We start from the raw sequence: 22,112 nt of genomic DNA on the forward strand, positions 1-22,112 counted from the left end.
GCTACAATTGGAGCAAAATGCAGCAAACCAGCTAGAGTAGATGGGGTTGCAGGTAAACTTATTAGGAAAGGGGATTATTATATTGTTGATTGTTTAGTTAGGATTTTTATTGTATATTTGGCTTATGGTGAGATGCCTGAGGATTGGATGAAGGCATGTACAGTGATTACATTCCCGATACAGCCTCCATCACCCAAACCAACTTCTCTCTTTGCTCTGTAAAACCCAATAACCTAACTTTTATTTATATGTACTCTCAACTTTCTCCTTCAACACACACTGGCCAGACTCAGACACCAACGCCTGCAGTTTTCCACTCAAATTTGCTACCAGTACTAACAACAATTGATGCACTTCCCATGCCCCTTCACCCTGAACGGACTGCATACTTGCCCCTCTCTCCAGGCCCTTGTTTTTACCTCCCTTACACCCTATCCATAAATTAAGTTACCATGGTGGCATCAGACACCTCTGCCACAGACCAACCTTCAGCTTAGAATCTTGCTAGAATTTTAGCACTGTTTCTAGTAGCTCTCCTCCCTCACCATATATCTACAAGACCTTCCATAAGGGATATCTATGAACCTTATCATATGCTTTCTCCAGATCCATAAATGTCACGTGCAAATCCTCTTTGTTTCTCTGAGTCATAAGTCTTTGTATACAGTCCTTTGGCTGACATTACTATCATTTAACATTCCTGACCTTTCTGGAGTGCTGTTGGGGGTGGGCTGTCCTTTTCGTTTCTTTAATGTCGTCCATCTTTTACCGTCTGACTGCTTTTTCTCTCTCATTCTTGGATGTATCATGCTTGATGAATACTCCACTAGTCAACCTTTTTTAGGTTTCTATGCCTGCCAAAGTACTTCTTGATTAAATTACTCCAAATCATACATAACCATAACTGTTCATCCCTTAATATCTTGATTATAATCACAAATTATTCTAAATCAAACATAACCAAAACTGTTCATCCCTTTATATCTTGATCATAACCACAAATTTGTCTAAACTTTATCACAAAAATTGCCATGTTCTCCTTATCTGGTGTTTGTTCTTCATCCAGCTTAAGAGAAGAAAATGATAATCAGAGATGTACTGTCAAATTCCTGGTTAATCTTTATTTAGGTATTACCCACCTTACAGTTAAGTCCATCAGAAAAGCATAGATCCTGTGTGCTCTGTACTCTTGTAAATTTTTCATTGACTTGGCTTTAGCTTTTGCTAATTCTGTCTCTAATAATACATATTGTTCTATCTACAGCTTCACTTAATTCCCTCGGTACCTCAGTTTCAGTGTTCTTAGGTTCCTGTCCCTCTTCATCAATCAACATACTGTGTCTTTTGACCACCCCTTGAAGCTGCTCCTCCCTTCCTACTACTTTTATTAGTTTCTGTACTGTATGTCATGGGCATTTCCTCTAGTTCAACAACCTTTACAACACTTAAGAATACCGCCTTCTGGCCTTTCTTGCCATTTGATCATTTTAATTTCCTCTGGTTATGTTATCAGCCACATCATATGATGGAAATTTGTGTTCATGATCATTAATTCTACTTTTGTTCTGAAAGTTCTCTTATCTTGTGATGCTTTTCATGAATTTTGAATAGATTCTTTACTCTCATTACTGCCATTAGTAATTGTGTTCATTTTTTCCCATCTGTCATATCCAAACTTATTATCTGGTGATGCATGTTTTCTTTTCTCTTGCTTCCTTTTTATATCTAATCACAGCTGCTAGGTTCTAATGCTCTCCCTTATCTGAATCCATATCTGGTTAATGTTAGAATTCAGGAAAAAATGTGTGTAATTATCTGTCCATCCTGTACAGGATGGAACATTCTCTCTCATACACTCTCTTGAATATTATGCAAGCTGTCTGCTTGAATAATGTCTTCAATCATTTTCGTTCATTCATCTGCTGCTCATATACTATGAAAGTACTTTCTCATATCTTTTTGTAACAAGTTTCTTGCTTCAATTCATGTTCTTTCTACTGATTGTTGTATCCCTTCAGTCAAAGAACTGATCACTGTCTGTGTCATCAATCTGTTTTAAAAACTTGAGACTGTGATTAGGTCATCTGTCACACTTGATTCTTCCATCTTTTTTCTTTTGTGTGTATGTGTGTGTTTGTACATGCTATAATGGTTACAGTCCTTAAGATGAGGTGGGGAGGATGGAGGGGCAGCCTATAGGAAATAACCCGTACGATGAACAGAGCTGGTTTGTAGGAATAGTCCTGGGAACACAAGTCCTTGAGATAAGCATGATGGAGAGGCAGTCTTGGGATACAGTCCTTGGGATGAGTGAGGTGGGCCTAAAAGGGTAGTGCCTGGCATACAGTGTCTTAGTTATCCTTGGGATGATTAGCACCTAGAGGCTCCAAAGTTTGGTTACAGGTACTTCAGAATCGGGCTAGGATTTAAGCTATTGCACGTGGGCCTAAAAGACCATTTGAGGCCATCAAAGGCTGCCATTTTTTTCCTAAACAACACTAGGGACTCCTGTTTTTTTCATGTTGAGAACCCATATGATATATGGCAAAAATTCAATCTATGATCATGAGTATTAAGTAGAAAATTATAATCAGAGTAATTGAACTGATATACATGTACTAATACCTTTTTTTCAGTTTTTTATCATAGCCCACTTTTCATTTCCTCTACCATAATTTTCATCTGAATTAAGTTCTGCTGTACTTTAAATTAGTCACAGATGCCTGACACTTGATGTTTCTTTGTAGATAAACTCATTTTGATTTTATATTTTGTACAAGTTGTACATACAGTATATTTGATCAACCTTTTTTCCAATTCATAAGTAAGCAGATTGTGACTTTGATGTTATATACCTTGCATGGCTACCAAGAATTGCTTGCATATATTGTTAGATACTGCTTTGGTATCTTATTAGTGAGTAAATTAATATAGGGAAGACTAGAAACTTGTTTCCAAGGGTATAATAACACGAGTGCTAGCCTTAATGTTTTCATAATGCCATACTGCATACTTAATCTAGTTAGTTCCTTAATGGTCATGATACCCATAATAATGTCATCAGATGTGGCATGGATTGAAATCATTTAAAGCATAAGTATTAATCAAACTGCATAGAATTTTGACTGTTATCTCTACATTGTCATACCTAAACTAGTTAAAAATCCATTGTATTTTTATGTGTTGGTATTCATTGAGCAAAAATGCATTAATGATAGAGCTAGTAAAGTAGTACATATCAAAATGAAGTCAATGAAAGAATTAGAATTTTACTTTGAATCTGATTTGTAGATAATCTAGTTTTATGATATACACCCATTAGTAAGTGGTCTGTTACTTTAGTGTTTTATATTTTCCTTCACTTTAACTACAAATGACCCTTGCTGTTGATCTGGCAGAAAATTTTAAGTAAAACTTTCACCTTGGGAAAAGTAAAATACTTGTTCAAGTAGTTGTTAAAGTTACTTAAAGTATTAGCTCTGTTATGATTTAGCAACTGCAATTATGTGCATGGTCTTTTTTGACCTCAGTATTATAGTTTATTACAAACTGGAAAAGACTTTTTGTTTTAGAATGTATTCAAGATGATAGCAAAGCAGAATCTAACCGTTTATAGATTTTCCAGTATGTGAATTTTTCTTTATCCACTTTATGTGAATGAGTGTTCTCTTTTATAAACTGTATATATCATTGTGTTGATGTAAACTTTCAGTGTTTTGCAGAGTACTGTTTTAAGGGTTTAATAACTGTTTGTGCTTCACTGGGCAGTTTTGATAATGCCTGTTTAGGATCATGTTCAAGAGTGTACACTGGCAAGTGTAATAATTGTGGTATGGTTGATTAGAAGTGAATAGTACTCATGAATAGAGTACTTAGTACATAACATGGGTAGCTTATGGGTTCAGGGTTTTTGCATCAAATTATCTTGCACAGTTGTAAATTTACTTTTATAAAGCATTTTCTGTATCCGTGAGTCGGTATTTTATTCTTATCTTTGCTGTATAGATAAGTGTGGGTGTGTTTTTGATTCAGGTTAATTGTGTGTATTTGTTTAAAAGTGGGAGATGTGTATATGTTGTGTTTGCTGTCAAAAAATTTTTGTTGGTAAGCATTCCCCACTATACCTCCATGTTTTTGTGTGGGGTGTTGTTGCTGAGTGTGGGGTTGTGTGTGTTACAGATCCAACGGCAGAGACAGGTAGCGGGTCGGGGTCATCCGTGCAGTTCAGTAGCGTTGCCCCCTCCACCAGTGCCCCCGCCCACGGTACCTTTCTGCTTACTGTCTGCTGCTGCTGCCTTCTCTCTGCCCTCACCGCCGCCACTACGCATTAGGCTACATCACTACTACTACATGCCCTTAACAATACTCATTATGAATAGAAGTCTTTTTAATTTTGACATCAGAACCAAACTTATAAGAAATGATAGGAATGAGTGATTTTTTGGTGGCAGCACACCCAGTTTTCAATTGGCGTCGGTTTTTCTTTGTTCACATGTAACGGATCTTTTTGTTAAACATGTGTCTAGCAGATCAGGTGATTCTGTGAATATAGTCATCACCTCATACTTAGATAAATTTTTTGTACATCCATACTTGTAGTTAAAGTGATTAGCAAAGATTTTGATGCTATGGATGGAAAAAAACATGATGAATAAAATCAACATGCTCAGGGCAGTAGATGAGCATTGGACATTAAGAAGTAGTAAATAACATTTATTTAGTGTAATTCGGTTTTGAGTTAATGAAAGAAAGCTGAATATTAATGAAAGTGTTCAATAAGTAACAGTGAATTTGATAATTTTATTGACTTTCAATTCCATGGGTGACAGGAATATTAGAATGCGTGGATATGTGATCTTAAACCCCAAAGCTTCAGAGGTACACAGCTGGGGAGTTGTACAGTATAGTTAATATGCCTCATATGGAGGCAGTTATCCAAAGACTTTCCTCTGGTGTACATTTGTGTGAACTGTTTGTGATATAAGTAGTAATTCTTAGATTAGGTTTTAGTGAATGAGGAAGATATCTTTTTTCTTTTTTTGCTTCTGTATTGTGTACAGAGCATGAAAGGACAGCTTTTTTCTATGAGGATGTGCTAAGCACCTAGAACTTGCAGCACACCATTGTTTTGATAGGATTATATATCTGAATATTTCCTCTTTTCTTCATAGTGTCATAACATGGTTATTAAAGTTTTTCATATTGAAATAATTTGTTTACAAAGATCTAATTTATTTGTTACTCCTTAAACTTAGTTTCTAGTGCACATAAAAAAAATCAATGAAAATCTTTGGTTTTTAAGACAAGGGATTAGTTTTTGAAACCTGGAGCATTTTATCAGGTTAACTGATAGTGTAGATGCAAGACTAGTATTTGTGAGATTAGTTTTTATCAGCATGCCAGAAAATGTGCCAAGAAGAAGCAGTTCTGACCTCAAGATGATGATGACCATAAGTATTTTATGGATTCAGGCAGTTCATTTGTCCTTTGATGGGATATTTCTTTTTTGATAATCTCTTTGGATGCTTTGTAAACTCTGCACTGAGATATAAGAATTTACAGAAGTTCTTGTATAATTGATCAAGCAAGTTATCTAATAGTTGTTAATTATACAGATCTTATCCCACTGCCACGAGGAAACCTTACTAAGTTGCACAGTTGCTTATGCACAACATTGCATTGATTTTAAAAGGAAAGAAAGAATTTCTGATGTTATGAACTGCTGTGGCCAATCTGCATTGCTAGTGTTTTTTCCGTTTTCTCCCTCCTTCACTATGACAACAGTTAGGTTAGTTTCACCAGAATAGGTGATATACTGTCTAAAAATAAAGATTTTCACTTTACAGTGAACCTGTTTAGGCAAAAATGGAGTGATTATGTATAATTCTTATATGATAGGACCCCTTTCAAAAGATTCTAGGACTCCTACAGCCCTAAAGCTGCACTATACTCAGTAACAGGGACTAAGTGGACTTCTTTGAAGCAAGAGATTTTCTGATGTGACCATACTCTGTTCCAATAACTGGTGATGACATAAGCATTGACAAAGGTGACTTTTCACTTCATGTTACTTCAGGCAGGTGAAAGTATATATAAAGTATGATATAAAAAAGAGATAATATACATATTTTTTTCATACATATTCGCCTTACCCCACATTAGCGAGGTAGCGTTAAGAACAGAGGAGTGAGCCTTAGAGGGTATATCCTCACTTGGCCCACCTCTCCATTCCTTCTTTTGGAAAATTATAAACGGGATGGGAGAATTTCTATTGCATGCTGAAAAAGGACTGGTGTTTGGGAATAACTGGTTTAAGACCAGTGATATACACTAGTATTGGAAATGATCACAATTTTGCACATGATCAAGATATTCCTATGAGTCCACGGGGAAAGTTGCATGCTGAAAAGGACTGGTGTTTGGGAATAACTAGTTTAAGAACAGTGATATACACTAGTATTGGAAAGGATCACAATTTTGCGTGTGATCAAGATATTCCTATGAGTCCACGGGGAAAATGAAACACGAAAAGTTCCCAAGTGCACTTTCGTGTAATAATCACATCATCATTTGGTAAACATGTGATTGTCCACATGTCCACATGTTTACCAAATGGCGTCCTAGCTTCGTCTCTTCGATGTAAATCAACTGACTGTTATATTCCTCTCTTGTGTCTCCCCTGATGATGTGATTATTACACGAAAGTGCACTTGGGAACTTTTCGTGTTTCATTTTCCCCTTGGACTCATAGGAATACACTAGTATATGTTGATGGGCAGGAAAGATGGTAAGTGGGCATTATTGGTTTACATGTTGATTGATAGGCACGCAAAAGAGAGAGACTTGGATATGAATGTGCTGAGAGGGGCAGCAGTTGGAACGTCTGATCTTTACTTGGTGGAAGCAAGGGTGAAGATGTTAAGAGGTTTTGGAAAAGAGGAAATGATGTGATTTAAGAGAGGATAGAGAAATTAAGTGAGCATGGGAAAGAGATGTGAAGAAGTACAAAGAGAGATTGAGTGTAAAATGGCCAAAGGTGAAAGTAAATAGAGCTAGGGGAATGAGTGAAAAATGGGAGATATTTAGGGAAGCAGCATGGAATGTGTGAAAGAATGGTGTGGCATGCAGAAAGTGGGAGGTGGGCAGGTGAGAAAGGGTAGTGAGTAATAGAATGACAAATTAAAGTGGCTCGTAAAAGAGAAAAAAGTGGTGCATGGGTAGGACTTACAGAGGAGTATTGAGAATGCTTGAGAAACGTACAAGAGGAAGCAGCTGGAAGCCAAGAGAAAGTTTAGGGGCAAAAGATAAGGAAAGGAAGAGTTGGGGTGAACAGGTATTAGCAAACATCAGGGAGAATAAGATGTTTTGTAAGGAGGTGAAGAATGAGAAAAGCAACAGAAGAAATAGAAATGTCAATGAAGAGGTCTAACGAAGAAGTGTTAAAAGGCAGTGATGAGGTGAAGAGGGGATAGAATGAGTATTTTGAAGGATCGTTGACTGTTTGATGAAAGGGTGGCAGATGTAGGCTCTGTCCTCTGTTCAACAGAGTTCCCATTTGTACTCTTGTTTTTGTCCCACTGTTAACCTCCTTCCAAAACATTTTACTCCCCCTGAAATTTATTGGTGCTTTCTCATCCCAACTCTCATTTGGCCTTTCTTCAACCCCTTCCATTTTTTGTTGTGCATCTCCTAATCATCTGCATTCCTTCCCCGCAAGTACTACCTAGTATGTAGTATGTTTATATTATCCCTGGGGATGGGGAGAAAGAGTACTTTCCACGTATTCCCTGTGTGTTGTAAAAGGCTGGAAATCGTCCCTTCCTGTTTTTTAATTTTCCAAAAGAAGGAACAAAGAAGGGGGCCAAGTGAGGATATTCCCTCAAAGGCCCAGTCCTCTGTTCTTAATGCTACCTCGCTAATGTGGGAAATGGCGAATAGTATGAAAAAAAGAAAAAAAAGAAACACATATATCCATATAGGTGTTATTTGGACTTGTCTGCATGAGGTTATATTATAAGTAAAAAGTCACCTTTGGGGAGACTATATTATCATCAGTTGGAAGAGAATGCAGTCCCAGTAAAGAACTTCAAATGAATCCATCTTTTCCTTGCAGCCGAGTGTAGTACAGCTCTAGTGCTGCAGAAGCTCCTTGATAGGGAGTCATGAGGTTATATGATGATATATGAGAATATATTTATATACCACACACACACATACACACATTGTTACTGAATTCTGCTTGTATGTGTTTACAGTTCAAGCAGGAAGTCATCTTTGATAAGGCTGCATCATTGTCAGCAGAAGAAAAAAGTACATTCTCGTAAAGGACCGTATCACTTTTAATGAGACCATCTTGTATAGTATTGATTGCAGCCTTTATACAGAAGTAGCACCATGAAAGGGGTCCTGAGGTTGTGATAATTGATAATAATGATTATGATAATGATGTAAGAGTAATAATGACTACTATTATTTTTATTGCTATTGTTATTATTATTATTTATCATTATTATTATTATTATTAGGCTCCAGAAGGTTTATGCTACAGCAGGAAAATTATTTATTCTTTTGGAGCAAAAAGGTGCTAAACAAGATTATTCCTTTCCCTCCTTTGGCAATGATGCAGGCCCACCAAAGGTGTCTCCTTGCATGTGGTGTAACCACTGGCAAGTGGAATCCAATAATTCCTTAATGATTGTATATATATATATATATATATATATATATATATATATATATATATATATATATATGTATATATATATATATATAGGGAGCGGGGGGGCTGGAAATCCTCCCCTCTCGTTTTTTTTTTCATTTTCCAAAAGAAGGAACAGAGGGGGCCAGGTGAGGATATTCCAAAAAAGGCCCAGTCCTCTGTTCTTAACGCTACCTCGCTAACACGGGAAATGGCGAATAGTTTAAAAGAAGAAATGATATATATATATATATATATATATATATATATATATATATATATAACGTGTGTGTGTGTGTACTTTGTGCTTGCGACATGAACACACTCCATTGAAAGCCACTAAATTCATGAAAATACATTCTCACACATATAGGAGTACATGAAATTCGTTAATTCTTCTGTAGTTGTTTTATTACATCACTGATGTTGAGTCAAGGCTTTTAAACCAATGTGTCGAGTGTTATGTAGTGTCTAAGCCTAACAGGAGCTCGGAAAACTGACTTATAGGTATGAATTTGATGAAATATTTTGATACAGTCTTGAGATCTCAAATATGTTGGTGGTGATGATGAAAAGCTAAATATTTCTCTGTTAAAAGATTTGAATGATAATTATGGTACTCTCAATCATAGCTTGTCACTGTATAAAGTTCAGCTCATTGTTAGTAATAATCATTAGGAATTTTAAGAAGTTTTCAATAGTTCTTTGTGTGGTGTAGTGGCGGCGTGAAAGAAAAACTCAAAAGGGCTACTCTTTCTTCATTATGCATTGTTGTGTTTGCTGAAGCTCAATCACTGTTTTTCTCCACACTTTTTCTCCTCCACTTAATATTTAACAATCTCATACTACTACGCGGAGGATTTGAGGTAGGAGTCCAGCCTCATTCTTCTCATATTATACCCTTCACCTTCTGTGGAATGGTGGCGCCGGAGGAGGAACCTGAAGCAGTGAGGGAACATTTGAATGATTGCGCTTGAAACATTTTGGTCCTCTGGTTTACCATCCACTCTGTGCTTGCTGTCTTTCTTGTGGTTATTTTACTTATAAGTTAACAGGCCTACACCTTGGAGTGTTTCCGTTTGGAACTTAATTGATTTAATACAAAAGTGGATCTTGTAATATTCTGAAAAGATCTTTTACTGAGACTTTGTTAGACATGTGATAAATATAGTAAAGAATTTAAGTTCTCATTTTAACAGAAACTGATTTAGTGGATGTGTTTTAACTAACTGAAATATTTATTTTCATTCCTTGATTTAATTATGTCCTTCAGTATTGAACAGTTGCTGTCATTGGTTTTCATGAATTAATTTGAAATATAGAAAATTTTAATTAAGATAATAAACTACTGAAAGCTTTGAGAACCACTTTTGTGTGAATGCTAAATTTTAGAATCCAGAAGAGGAATTCAAGACAAAAAATTTTTTCCGGCAAACTGTTTTGTTTGACCATGATAACAATATGTAACTTAAATGATACACAAGATCACAGTAAAGCATGAGTCATGGGCAGTGCTAAATATTTAATATGGGAAGTGCAGTATTTGAACATCCCAGGCTCAAAATTTAATTGATCCTAAATAAAGAATGAAAAATTAATTGATCTAGGTCAGTATAAAGTAATCTGATTTGTGCCATTTAGTCAGTGCATTATATGTCTTAAGTTTATTGCATGCCTTTTTTTTTCTGAATTCCTTACTGTAATTATTGGACCAGCTTTATTAGGATAGTGTTTAGTGGAAGCTACTTTAGTTTTACACAAATTTCCATTAATTTCTGCATATTTGTAAAACTTGTAGTTTGGCAACTACATAGGTATCACTCCGGCGCCACTTACCCCAGCACCCTAGCATGAGTGTTTAAATTAGCACCCAGTAAGTTTTTCACCACATATTTATATTGTTTTCATCCTGGGGATTAAACTCTACACCTAGTATTACTATTTTGTAAATTTTCCTTAATGTAGTAATGTGATATACTTGACTGCTTTCACCATAGCAGTAATTATTTTTATTAGAATTTTATTGTACAATTTATGGTAAGACTCAGATAATAGGCATACATGTAGAGGTTATCCCCATGGTTATCACTGATCAGTTTGCATGTGTTGTTCATACACTAGTGGATTGCTGTATCAGTCTCTCCACAAGTGCTGTCATCTGTGCCAACTGTTTTGTCTTAAGATTGCTAAGTAAACTTGAATGTTTGTTTCACTGGTTTATGTTTTATAGCACACTCCTTCTATATTTAGTTTACTTTGTCCATGAATCTTAATGTCTTGTTTTGCATATATTTGTGTTGTATAAGTATTATAACTCTATATCAGTCGTAGGGAAATCCGTTTTTGTTTCTTGAACAACTAAAATATCCACAAAATCTGACAGTCGTCAGTTCTAGGTAAGGGGAAACATAATTTTCTTTACCTCAATGATTGGAAACTCAGTTATTTTTAATCATTCATGTATGCAACCCAACCACTTCATATTTTATGAAGATTGAGAAATGTATATATGAGTAGATGAAAAATCAGATGTCATGCTGAGCTTGTGTGCTGGATAATATCTCCATTTGTTCTCTTCCAGGTATTTTATTACCACTTTTTGTAATTAGAATCATAATACTTTGTACACTTCGTTTTCCACTGCACATGCGAAGTATAGTGATATAGTTTTGTATCAGAGAGAATACTTGAATACCAATACACTCAAAGCGCCTTGGTGGTCTAATCTTCCATGAAATACTGACAGGGCTTTAGATTATTGATAGCCTGTATAGCTTAACAACTTCAGGAATTGCTTTATGTATCTTTAAGGAAGAAGTTCTGTGGAAATAAAAGATATCCTTTAATACATAAACAGCTATTAAATGCCATTATATATAACAGACACATCTCTTGCTTTGATTATAGAAAAGGGTGACAAAGATAAATGTATCTTTTATCGTTGAAATTGCTGGTTTATTGCTATGATTACACAAAAAGGCTATTGTATAGATGCCCACATCATGAATGTGCGAACTTCATGTTGCTTTCAGTATTATTAGTACGTAAAGGGGAGTATATTTATAAGACAGTGGTTCATGATCCTCCTAAGAAGTGTGTAGTGCCAGTCTTCCCCAGCAGCTGAGCTTCTTGTTAAGTATTCCTAACCATTGCTGCTGAAGAGTGATTAGAAATACTTTTGTGTGAGCATTTTCACTGAGGACTGTATTCCCAGTGGCTACTATATACCCATATTCCCCCAAATTTGTATTGCAGCTGACGATTCTTCAAAACTTTTCAATTATTGCGAGTAGAACTGGCGGTCAGTTTTAATTATATGGGCTAAGCAACCATTATAACTATTTGTATAACAAGAAACATCTTCAGTTGATTTATTAAAATTAGATAAGGCACTATGATTTTTGTGATACATATCTGTTTGCTTTACCATACAAATTATTTAATCAAACATACTAGAACAGCAGCAGTTATTGTACAGTGAAGCTTTCACCATGGTGGTACACCCCTTCAATTATCCATTCCAGTGAGGAATTATGTTTTTGGCCTACCTTCAGTAAAAAAAAAAAAATTATTCTCCAAAACTTTTCACCTTCACTCCGTGTAGAATTGGCAGTTACTATCTTATTTACTTACGCTAAACTACATTTATAACCATTTGTATGATAGGAACATCATCAGTTGATATTAACACATTATTTCCTTCAGATTAGATAAGGCACTATGATTTTTATGATATATTACTCTGTATATTTACAATACTAATTATTGAATCAGATGTACTGGAACAGTAGCTATTCCTGTACAGTAAAGTTTTGCTGTGGTGGTACACCCTTTCATCACCCTTTTAGGGTAGTGATATTTTGTCCTCCCCTCAGTGAAAAAAAAATCTTGAGAGAGAGCAATGATGCGAAAATATCCAAATCACTGTTTTTATTAGTCACTTAAGAGTCCAGAATCACTGTTATGAAAGGGAAACTCTTCCACTCCACTCTCCTTCTCAGATAAATCAGATTTGATGTATTTTTTCCTCACTGATCCTCACTGTTGAGGTCATCCAGCATTCTCCTTGATTTTGAGGGCACAAAAATTTTTATATGGGGAGTGGGAGTGCAGCTTGCTCTGTGAGGAGGAGTGAGATAGCTGTCCTAAGGACACATGACATGGCTACAGTCTATAGTCATGGAGTGCTACAGTATTTTGTGATGCAGCATACTGTATATTGCATGTGTTTTGCTCCTTGCATCATGCCATCAAAGCATCTTTGAAGTTCTCTTGATGCCTGTGGTGCTAAGAAGTGTAGGGCTATCACCATTGAGGTCAAGATGGATATGCTCAAACATTGTGAAAGAGGTGACAGACAGCTGACTTGGTGAATCTACTTTACAGACTATTTATGATAGTGCAGAGAAGATCAAAGAGAATGCCAAGAGTGAAACATAAATCAGTGCATTGATGACCTTGTTTTCCTAAAATTTGATTATGGAGAGAACGGAACGAATGTTGTGCACATGGATTGAACACTAGACTCACAAAAATTTTTGTCAGCATGCTTGTGTTACAAGCAAAGGCCCAGAGTGTATATGATGTCAACAGAGGAAGGAGCAGTGAAGACTTTTCAAGCAGGTCATGGTTGGTTCAGGAATTGTTGGAAGCACTGCAATTACCACAACTTAAAGATGACTGGTGAAGTTGCTCCTGATGATGTGCAGCCAAAAACTTTCCCATGAACCATCAAGACCATTATCAAGGAAGGAGGTTATTCTTGTGTTCAAAAATATACATTTCCAGTGAAATGAAGACTGCATCTAGATTCATATTTTAATATTTTTTGTTTTATTGATAGAATTCATCATACAGTATGTATTTTTTAGTATTTGATATTTCCCAGTGTTTGTATACTGTAGTTTATCAGTGGTATGATATTCAATTCCATCTTATTGATGAAAAAACTCTCAGATCTCCATTACTTTATTTGATTTACATATTTTTGATATTTGTGGTCATTTTCAGAATGTAAATCGCATAAATCGAGAGATCACTGTTTATATTTCTTTTCTTTCGTGCATGTTTTCTATTTCCCATGGGAGTAAGATAGTGTCCAGAACGTTTGATAGCCACAGAAGAAAAAATATTCTCATTTGGCTTTTTCACTTGTTACTTCTTTTGGAAAGAAATACAGTAGGAGGGGATTTCTAGCCACAGAAGAAAAAATATCATTTGGCTTTTTCACTTGTTACTTCTTTTGGAAAGAAATGCCGTAGGAGAAGATTTCCAGCCCCTCATTCCTGCCTGACTTGATTGCCTTCTGCAACATGCAGGAGTTATGTGGGCAGTTTTTTCCTCCCCTATTCCTACGACACGCAGGGAATACGTGGGAAGTATTCTTTCTCCCCTATCCCCAGGGATATTTTTTTTTTTTTTTTTTTTTTATACTTTGTCGCTGTCTCCCGCGTTTGCGAGGTAGCGCAAGGAAACAGACGAAAGAAATGGCCCAACCCCCCCATACACATGTACATACACACGTCCACACACGCAAAATACACACCTACACAGCTTTCCATGGTTCACCCCAGACGCTTCACATGCCTTGATTCAATCCACTGACAGCACGTCAACCCCTGTATACCACATCGCTCCAATTCACTCTATTCCTTGCCCTCCTTTCACCCTCCTGCATGTTTAGGCCCCGATCACACAAAATCCTTTTCACTCCATCTTTCCACCTCCAATTTGGTCTCCCTCTTCTCCTCGTTCCCTCCACCTCCGACACATATATCCTCTTGGTCAATCTTTCCTCACTCATTCTCTCCATGTGCCCAAACCACTTCAAAACACCCTCTTCTGCTCTCTCAACCACCCTCTTTTTATTTCCACACATCTCTCTTACCCTTACGTTACTCACTCGATCAAACCACCTCACACCACACATTGTCCTCAAACATATCATTTCCAGCACATCCATCCTCCTGCGCACAACTCTATCCATAGCCCACGCCTCGCAACCATACAACATTGTTGGAACCACTATTCCTTCAAACATACCCATTTTTGCTTTCCGAGATAATGTTCTCGACTTCCACACATTCTTCAAGGCCCCCAGAATTATTGCCCCCTCCCCCACCGTATGATCCACTTCCGCTTCCATGGTTCCATCCGCTGCCAGATCCACTCCCAGATATCTAAAACACTTCACTTCCTCCAGTTTTTCTCCATTCAAACTCACCTCCCAATTGACTTGACCCTCAACCCTACTGTACCTAATAATAATATATGTATATATATATATATATATATATATATATATATATATATATATATATATATATATATATATATATATATATATTTTTATTTTTTTTTTGCTGTCTCCTGCATTTGCGAGGTAGCGCAAGGAAACAGACGAAAGAAATGGCCCAACCCACCCCCATACACATGTATATACATACGTCCACACACGCAAATATTCATACCTACACAGCTTTCCATGGTTTACCCCAGACGTTTCACATGCCCTGATTCAATCCACTGACAGCACGTCAACCCCGGTATACCACATCGATCCAATTCACTCTATTCCTTGCCCTCCTTTCACCCTCCTGCATGTTCAGGCCCCGATCACACAAAATCTTTTTCACTCCATCTTTCCACCTCCAATCTGGTCTCCCACTTCTCCTCGTTCCCTTTACCTCCGACACATATATCCTCTTGGTCAATCTTTCCTCACTCATTCTCTCCATGTGCCCAAACCATTTCAAAACACCCTCTTCTGCTCTCTCAACCACGCTCTTTTTATTTCCACACATCTCTCTTACCTTACGTTACTTACTCGATCAAACCACCTCACACCACACATTGTCCTCAAACATCTCATTTCCAGCACATCCATCCTCCTGCGCACAACTCTATCCATAGCCCACGCCTCGCAACCATACAACATTGTTGGAACCACTATTCCTTCAAACATACCCATTTTTGCTTTCCAAGATAATGTTCTCGACTTCCACACGTTCTTCAAGGCTCCCAGGATTTCCGCCCCCTCCCCCACCTTATGATCCACTTCCGCTTCCATGGTTCCATCCGCTGCCAGATCCACTCCCAGATATCTAAAACACTTTACTTCCTCCAGTTTTTCTCCATTCAAACTTACCTCCCAATTGACTTGACCCTCAACCCTACTGTACCTAATTACCTTGCTCTTATTCACATTTACTCTTAACTTTCTTCTTTCACACACTTTACCAAACTCAGTCACCAGCTTCTGCAGTTTCTCACATGAATCAGCCACCAGCGCTGTATCATCAGCGAACAACATCTGACTCACTTCCCAAGCTCTCTCATCCCCAACAGACTTCATACTTGCTCCTCTTTCCAAAACTCTTGCAGTCACCTCCCTAACAACCCCATCCATAAACAAATTAAACAACCATGGAGACATCACACACCCCTGCCGCAAACCTACATTCACTAGGAACCAATCACTTTCCTCTCTTCCTACACGTACACATGCCTTACATCCTCGATAAAAACTTTTCACTGCTTCTAACAACTTGCCTCCCACACCATATATTCTTAATACCTTCCACAGAGCATCTCTATCAACTCTATATATATATATATATATATATATATATATATATATATATATATATATATATATATATATATATATATATATATATATTTTTTGATTTTCCAAAAGAAGGAACAGAGAACGAGGCCAGGTGAGGATATTCCCTCAGAGGCCCAGTCCTCTGTTCTTAACGCTACCTTGCTAACGCGGGAAATGGCGAATAGTATGAAAGAAAAGAAAATATATATTGGAAAGGATCACAATTTTGTGCGTGATCAAGATATTCCTATGAGTCCAAGGGGAAAATGAAACACGTGTTTCATATATATATATATATATATATATATATATATATATATATATATATATATATATCTTTCTTTTCTTTTCTTTCATACTATTCACCATTTCCCGCATTAGCGAGGTTGCTTTAAGAACAGAGGACTGGACCTTTGAGGGAATATCCTCACCTGGTCCCCTTCTTTGTCCCTTCTTTTGGAAAATTAAAAAAAAAACGAGAGGGAAGGATTTCCAGCCCCCTGCTCCCTTCCCTTTTAGTCGCCTTCTACGACACGCAGGGAATACGTGGGAAGTATTCTTTCTCCCCTATCCCCAGGGATATTTTTTTTTTTTTTTTTTTTTATACTTTGTCGCTGTCTCCCGCGTCTTGCGAGGTAGCGCAAGGAAACAGACGAAAGAAATGGCCCAACCCCCCCATACACATGTACATACACACGTCCACACACGCAAAATACACACCTACACAGCTTTCCATGGTTCACCCCAGACGCTTCACATGCCTTGATTCAATCCACTGACAGCACGTCAACCCCTGTATACCACATCGCTCCAATTCACTCTATTCCTTGCCCTCCTTTCACCCTCCTGCATGTTCAGGCCCCGATCACACAAAATCTTTTTCACTCCATCTTTCCACCTCCAATTTGGTCTCCCTCTTCTCCTCGTTCCCTCCACCTCCGACACATATATCCTCTTGGTCAATCTTTCCTCACTCATTCTCTCCATGTGCCCAAACCACTTCAAAACACCCTCTTCTGCTCTCTCAACACCCTCTTTTTATTTCCACACATCTCTCTTACCTTACGTTACTCACTCGATCAAACCACCTCACACCACACATTGTCCTCAAACATATCATTTCCAGCACATCCATCCTCCTGCGCACAACTCTATCCATAGCCACGCCTCGCAACCATTACAACATTGTTGGAACCACTATTCCTTCAAACATACCCATTTTTGCTTTCCGAGGATAATGTTCTCGACTTCCACACATTCTTCAAGGCCCCAGAATTATTGCCCCCTCCCCCACCTTATGATCCACTTCCGCTTCCATGGTTCCATCCGCTGCCAGATCCACTCCCAGATATCTAAAACACTTCACTTCCTCCAGTTTTTCTCCATTCAAACTCACCTCCCAATTGACTTGACCCTCAACCCTACTGTACCTAATAATAATGATGTATATATATATATATTTATATATATATATATATATATATATATTATATATATATTATATATTTATATATATTATATATATATATATTTTTATTTTTTTTTTGCTGTCTCCTGCATTTGCGAGGTAGCGCAAGGAAACAGACGAAAGAAATGGCCCAACCCCCCCATACACATGTACATACACACGTCCACACACGCAAAATACACACCTACACAGCTTTCCATGGTTCACCCCAGACGCTTCACATGCCTTGATTCAATCCACTGACAGCACGTCAACCCCTGTATACCACATCGCTCCAATTCACTCTATTCCTTGCCCTCCTTTCACCCTCCTGCATGTTTAGGCCCCGATCACACAAAATCCTTTTCACTCCATCTTTCCACCTCCAATTTGGTCTCCCTCTTCTCCTCGTTCCCTCCACCTCCGACACATATATCCTCTTGGTCAATCTTTCCTCACTCATTCTCTCCATGTGCCCAAACCACTTCAAAACACCCTCTTCTGCTCTCTCAACCACCCTCTTTTTATTTCCACACATCTCTCTTACCCTTACGTTACTCACTCGATCAAACCACCTCACACCACACATTGTCCTCAAACATATCATTTCCAGCACATCCATCCTCCTGCGCACAACTCTATCCATAGCCCACGCCTCGCAACCATACAACATTGTTGGAACCACTATTCCTTCAAACATACCCATTTTTGCTTTCCGAGATAATGTTCTCGACTTCCACACATTCTTCAAGGCCCCCAGAATTATTGCCCCCTCCCCCACCGTATGATCCACTTCCGCTTCCATGGTTCCATCCGCTGCCAGATCCACTCCCAGATATCTAAAACACTTCACTTCCTCCAGTTTTTCTCCATTCAAACTCACCTCCCAATTGACTTGACCCTCAACCCTACTGTACCTAATAATAATATATGTATATATATATATATATATATATATATATATATATATATATATATATATATATATATATATATATATATTTTTATTTTTTTTTTGCTGTCTCCTGCATTTGCGAGGTAGCGCAAGGAAACAGACGAAAGAAATGGCCCAACCCACCCCCATACACATGTATATACATACGTCCACACACGCAAATATTCATACCTACACAGCTTTCCATGGTTTACCCCAGACGTTTCACATGCCCTGATTCAATCCACTGACAGCACGTCAACCCCGGTATACCACATCGATCCAATTCACTCTATTCCTTGCCCTCCTTTCACCCTCCTGCATGTTCAGGCCCCGATCACACAAAATCTTTTTCACTCCATCTTTCCACCTCCAATCTGGTCTCCCACTTCTCCTCGTTCCCTTTACCTCCGACACATATATCCTCTTGGTCAATCTTTCCTCACTCATTCTCTCCATGTGCCCAAACCATTTCAAAACACCCTCTTCTGCTCTCTCAACCACGCTCTTTTTATTTCCACACATCTCTCTTACCTTACGTTACTTACTCGATCAAACCACCTCACACCACACATTGTCCTCAAACATCTCATTTCCAGCACATCCATCCTCCTGCGCACAACTCTATCCATAGCCCACGCCTCGCAACCATACAACATTGTTGGAACCACTATTCCTTCAAACATACCCATTTTTGCTTTCCAAGATAATGTTCTCGACTTCCACACGTTCTTCAAGGCTCCCAGGATTTCCGCCCCCTCCCCCACCTTATGATCCACTTCCGCTTCCATGGTTCCATCCGCTGCCAGATCCACTCCCAGATATCTAAAACACTTTACTTCCTCCAGTTTTTCTCCATTCAAACTTACCTCCCAATTGACTTGACCCTCAACCCTACTGTACCTAATTACCTTGCTCTTATTCACATTTACTCTTAACTTTCTTCTTTCACACACTTTACCAAACTCAGTCACCAGCTTCTGCAGTTTCTCACATGAATCAGCCACCAGCGCTGTATCATCAGCGAACAACATCTGACTCACTTCCCAAGCTCTCTCATCCCCAACAGACTTCATACTTGCTCCTCTTTCCAAAACTCTTGCAGTCACCTCCCTAACAACCCCATCCATAAACAAATTAAACAACCATGGAGACATCACACACCCCTGCCGCAAACCTACATTCACTAGGAACCAATCACTTTCCTCTCTTCCTACACGTACACATGCCTTACATCCTCGATAAAAACTTTTCACTGCTTCTAACAACTTGCCTCCCACACCATATATTCTTAATACCTTCCACAGAGCATCTCTATCAACTCTATATATATATATATATATATATATATATATATATATATATATATATATATATATATATATATATATATATTTTTTGATTTTCCAAAAGAAGGAACAGAGAACGAGGCCAGGTGAGGATATTCCCTCAGAGGCCCAGTCCTCTGTTCTTAACGCTACCTTGCTAACGCGGGAAATGGCGAATAGTATGAAAGAAAAGAAAATATATATTGGAAAGGATCACAATTTTGTGCGTGATCAAGATATTCCTATGAGTCCAAGGGGAAAATGAAACACGTGTTTCATATATATATATATATATATATATATATATATATATATATATATATATATATCTTTCTTTTCTTTTCTTTCATACTATTCACCATTTCCCGCATTAGCGAGGTTGCTTTAAGAACAGAGGACTGGACCTTTGAGGGAATATCCTCACCTGGTCCCCTTCTTTGTCCCTTCTTTTGGAAAATTAAAAAAAAAACGAGAGGGAAGGATTTCCAGCCCCCTGCTCCCTTCCCTTTTAGTCGCCTTCTACGACACGCAGGGAATACGTGGGAAGTATTCTTTCTCCCCTATCCCCAAAGAGAAGGGAGCCAAGTGAGGATATTCCCTCAAAGGCTCAGTCTTCTGTTCTTAACGCTACCTCGCCAACGCGGGAAATGGCGAATAGTATGAAAAAAAAAAATATATATATATATATATATATATATATATATATATATATATATATATATATATATATATATATATAGTGCCGTTGTACAAAGGCAAAGAGGATAAAAGTGAGTGCTCAGATTTCAGAGTTATAAGTTTTTTGAGTATCCCTGGGAAATTATATGGGAGGGTATTGATTGAGAAGGTGAAGGCATGTACAGAGCATCAGATTGGGGAAGAGCAGTTTGGTTTCGGAAGTGGTAGAGGATGTTTGGATCAGGTGTTTGCTTTGAAGGATGTATGTGAGAAATACTTAGAAAAGCAAATGGATTTGTATGTAGCATTTATGGATCTGGATAGAGATGCTCTGTGGAAGGTATTAAGAATATATGGTGTGGGAGGCAAGCTGTTAGAAGCAATGAAAAGTTTTTATTGAGGATGTAAGGCATGTTTACGTGTAGGAAGAGAGGAAAGTGATTGGTTCCCAGTGAATGTAGGTTTGCGGCAGGGGTGTGTGATGTCTCCATGGTTGTTGAATTTGTTTATGAATGGGGTTGTTAGGGAGGTGAATGGAAGAGTTTTGGAAAGGGGCAAGTGTGCAGTCTGTTGTGGATAAGAGAGCTTGGGAAGTGAGTCAGTTGTTGTTCGCTGATGATACAGCGCTGGTGGCTGATTCTTGTGAGAAACTGCAGAAGCTGGTGACTGAGTTTGGTAGAGTGTGTGAAAGAAGAACGCTGAGAGTAATTGTGAATAAGAGCAAGGTTATTAGGTACAGTAGGGTTGAGGGACAAGTCAATTGGGAGGTAAGTTTGAATGGAGAATAACTCGAGGAAGTGAAGTGTTTTAGATATCTGAGAGTGGATCTGGCAGCGGATCGAACAATGGAAGTGGAAGTAAATCATAGGGTTAGTGAGGGGGTGAAAGTCCTGGGAGCGTTGAAGAATGTGTGGAAGTCGAGAACATTATCTCGGAAAGCAAAAATGGGTATGTTTGAAGGAATAGTGGTTCCATCAATGTCATATGGTTGCGAGGTGTTGGGTATAGATAGAGTTGTGCAGAGGAGGGTGGATGTGCTGGAAATGAGATGTTTGAGGACATGGTGTGAGGTGATTTGATCAAGTAAATAATAATAGGTTAAGAGAGATGTGTGGTAATAAAAAGTGTGGTTGAGAGAGCATAAGAGGGTGTTCTGAAATAGTGGTCACATGGAGAGAATGAGTGAGGAAAGATTGACAAAGAGGATATATGTGTCAGAGGTGGAGGGAACGAGGAGAAGTGGGAGACCAAATTGGAGGGGGAAAGATGGAGTGAAAAAAATTTTGAGTGATCGGGGCCTGAACATGCAGGAGGGTGAAAGGCGTGCAAGTAATAGAGTGAATTGGAACGATGTGGTATACCGGGGTCGACGTGCTGTCAATGGATTGAACCAGGGCATGTGAAGCGTCTGGGGTAAG

The 22,112-nt window shown here is 38.1% G+C and overlaps 1 protein-coding gene across 7 annotated transcripts in view; it reads left to right on the forward strand.

Annotated features, from left to right (window-relative positions):
* LOC139765693 (fasciclin-2-like) overlaps positions 1-22,112 on the forward strand; it is a 276,821-nt gene that overhangs the window by 220,324 nt on the left and 34,385 nt on the right. For 3 of the 7 annotated variants that reach the window (XM_071693461.1, XM_071693455.1, XM_071693458.1), the window contains one exon: positions 4,180-4,263. The exons of 2 other annotated variants lie outside the window; for them this stretch is intronic. In XM_071693461.1, coding sequence (XP_071549562.1) covers positions 4,180-4,263 — 84 coding nt within the window. The remainder of the gene's footprint in view (positions 1-4,179; positions 4,264-22,112) is intronic. 2 more of the 7 variants (XM_071693456.1, XM_071693459.1) reach the window with 1 other exon arrangement.

This window comes from Panulirus ornatus, chromosome 55 (assembly GCF_036320965.1).
Source record: "Panulirus ornatus isolate Po-2019 chromosome 55, ASM3632096v1, whole genome shotgun sequence".
Lineage (NCBI taxonomy): Eukaryota > Metazoa > Arthropoda > Malacostraca > Decapoda > Palinuridae > Panulirus > Panulirus ornatus.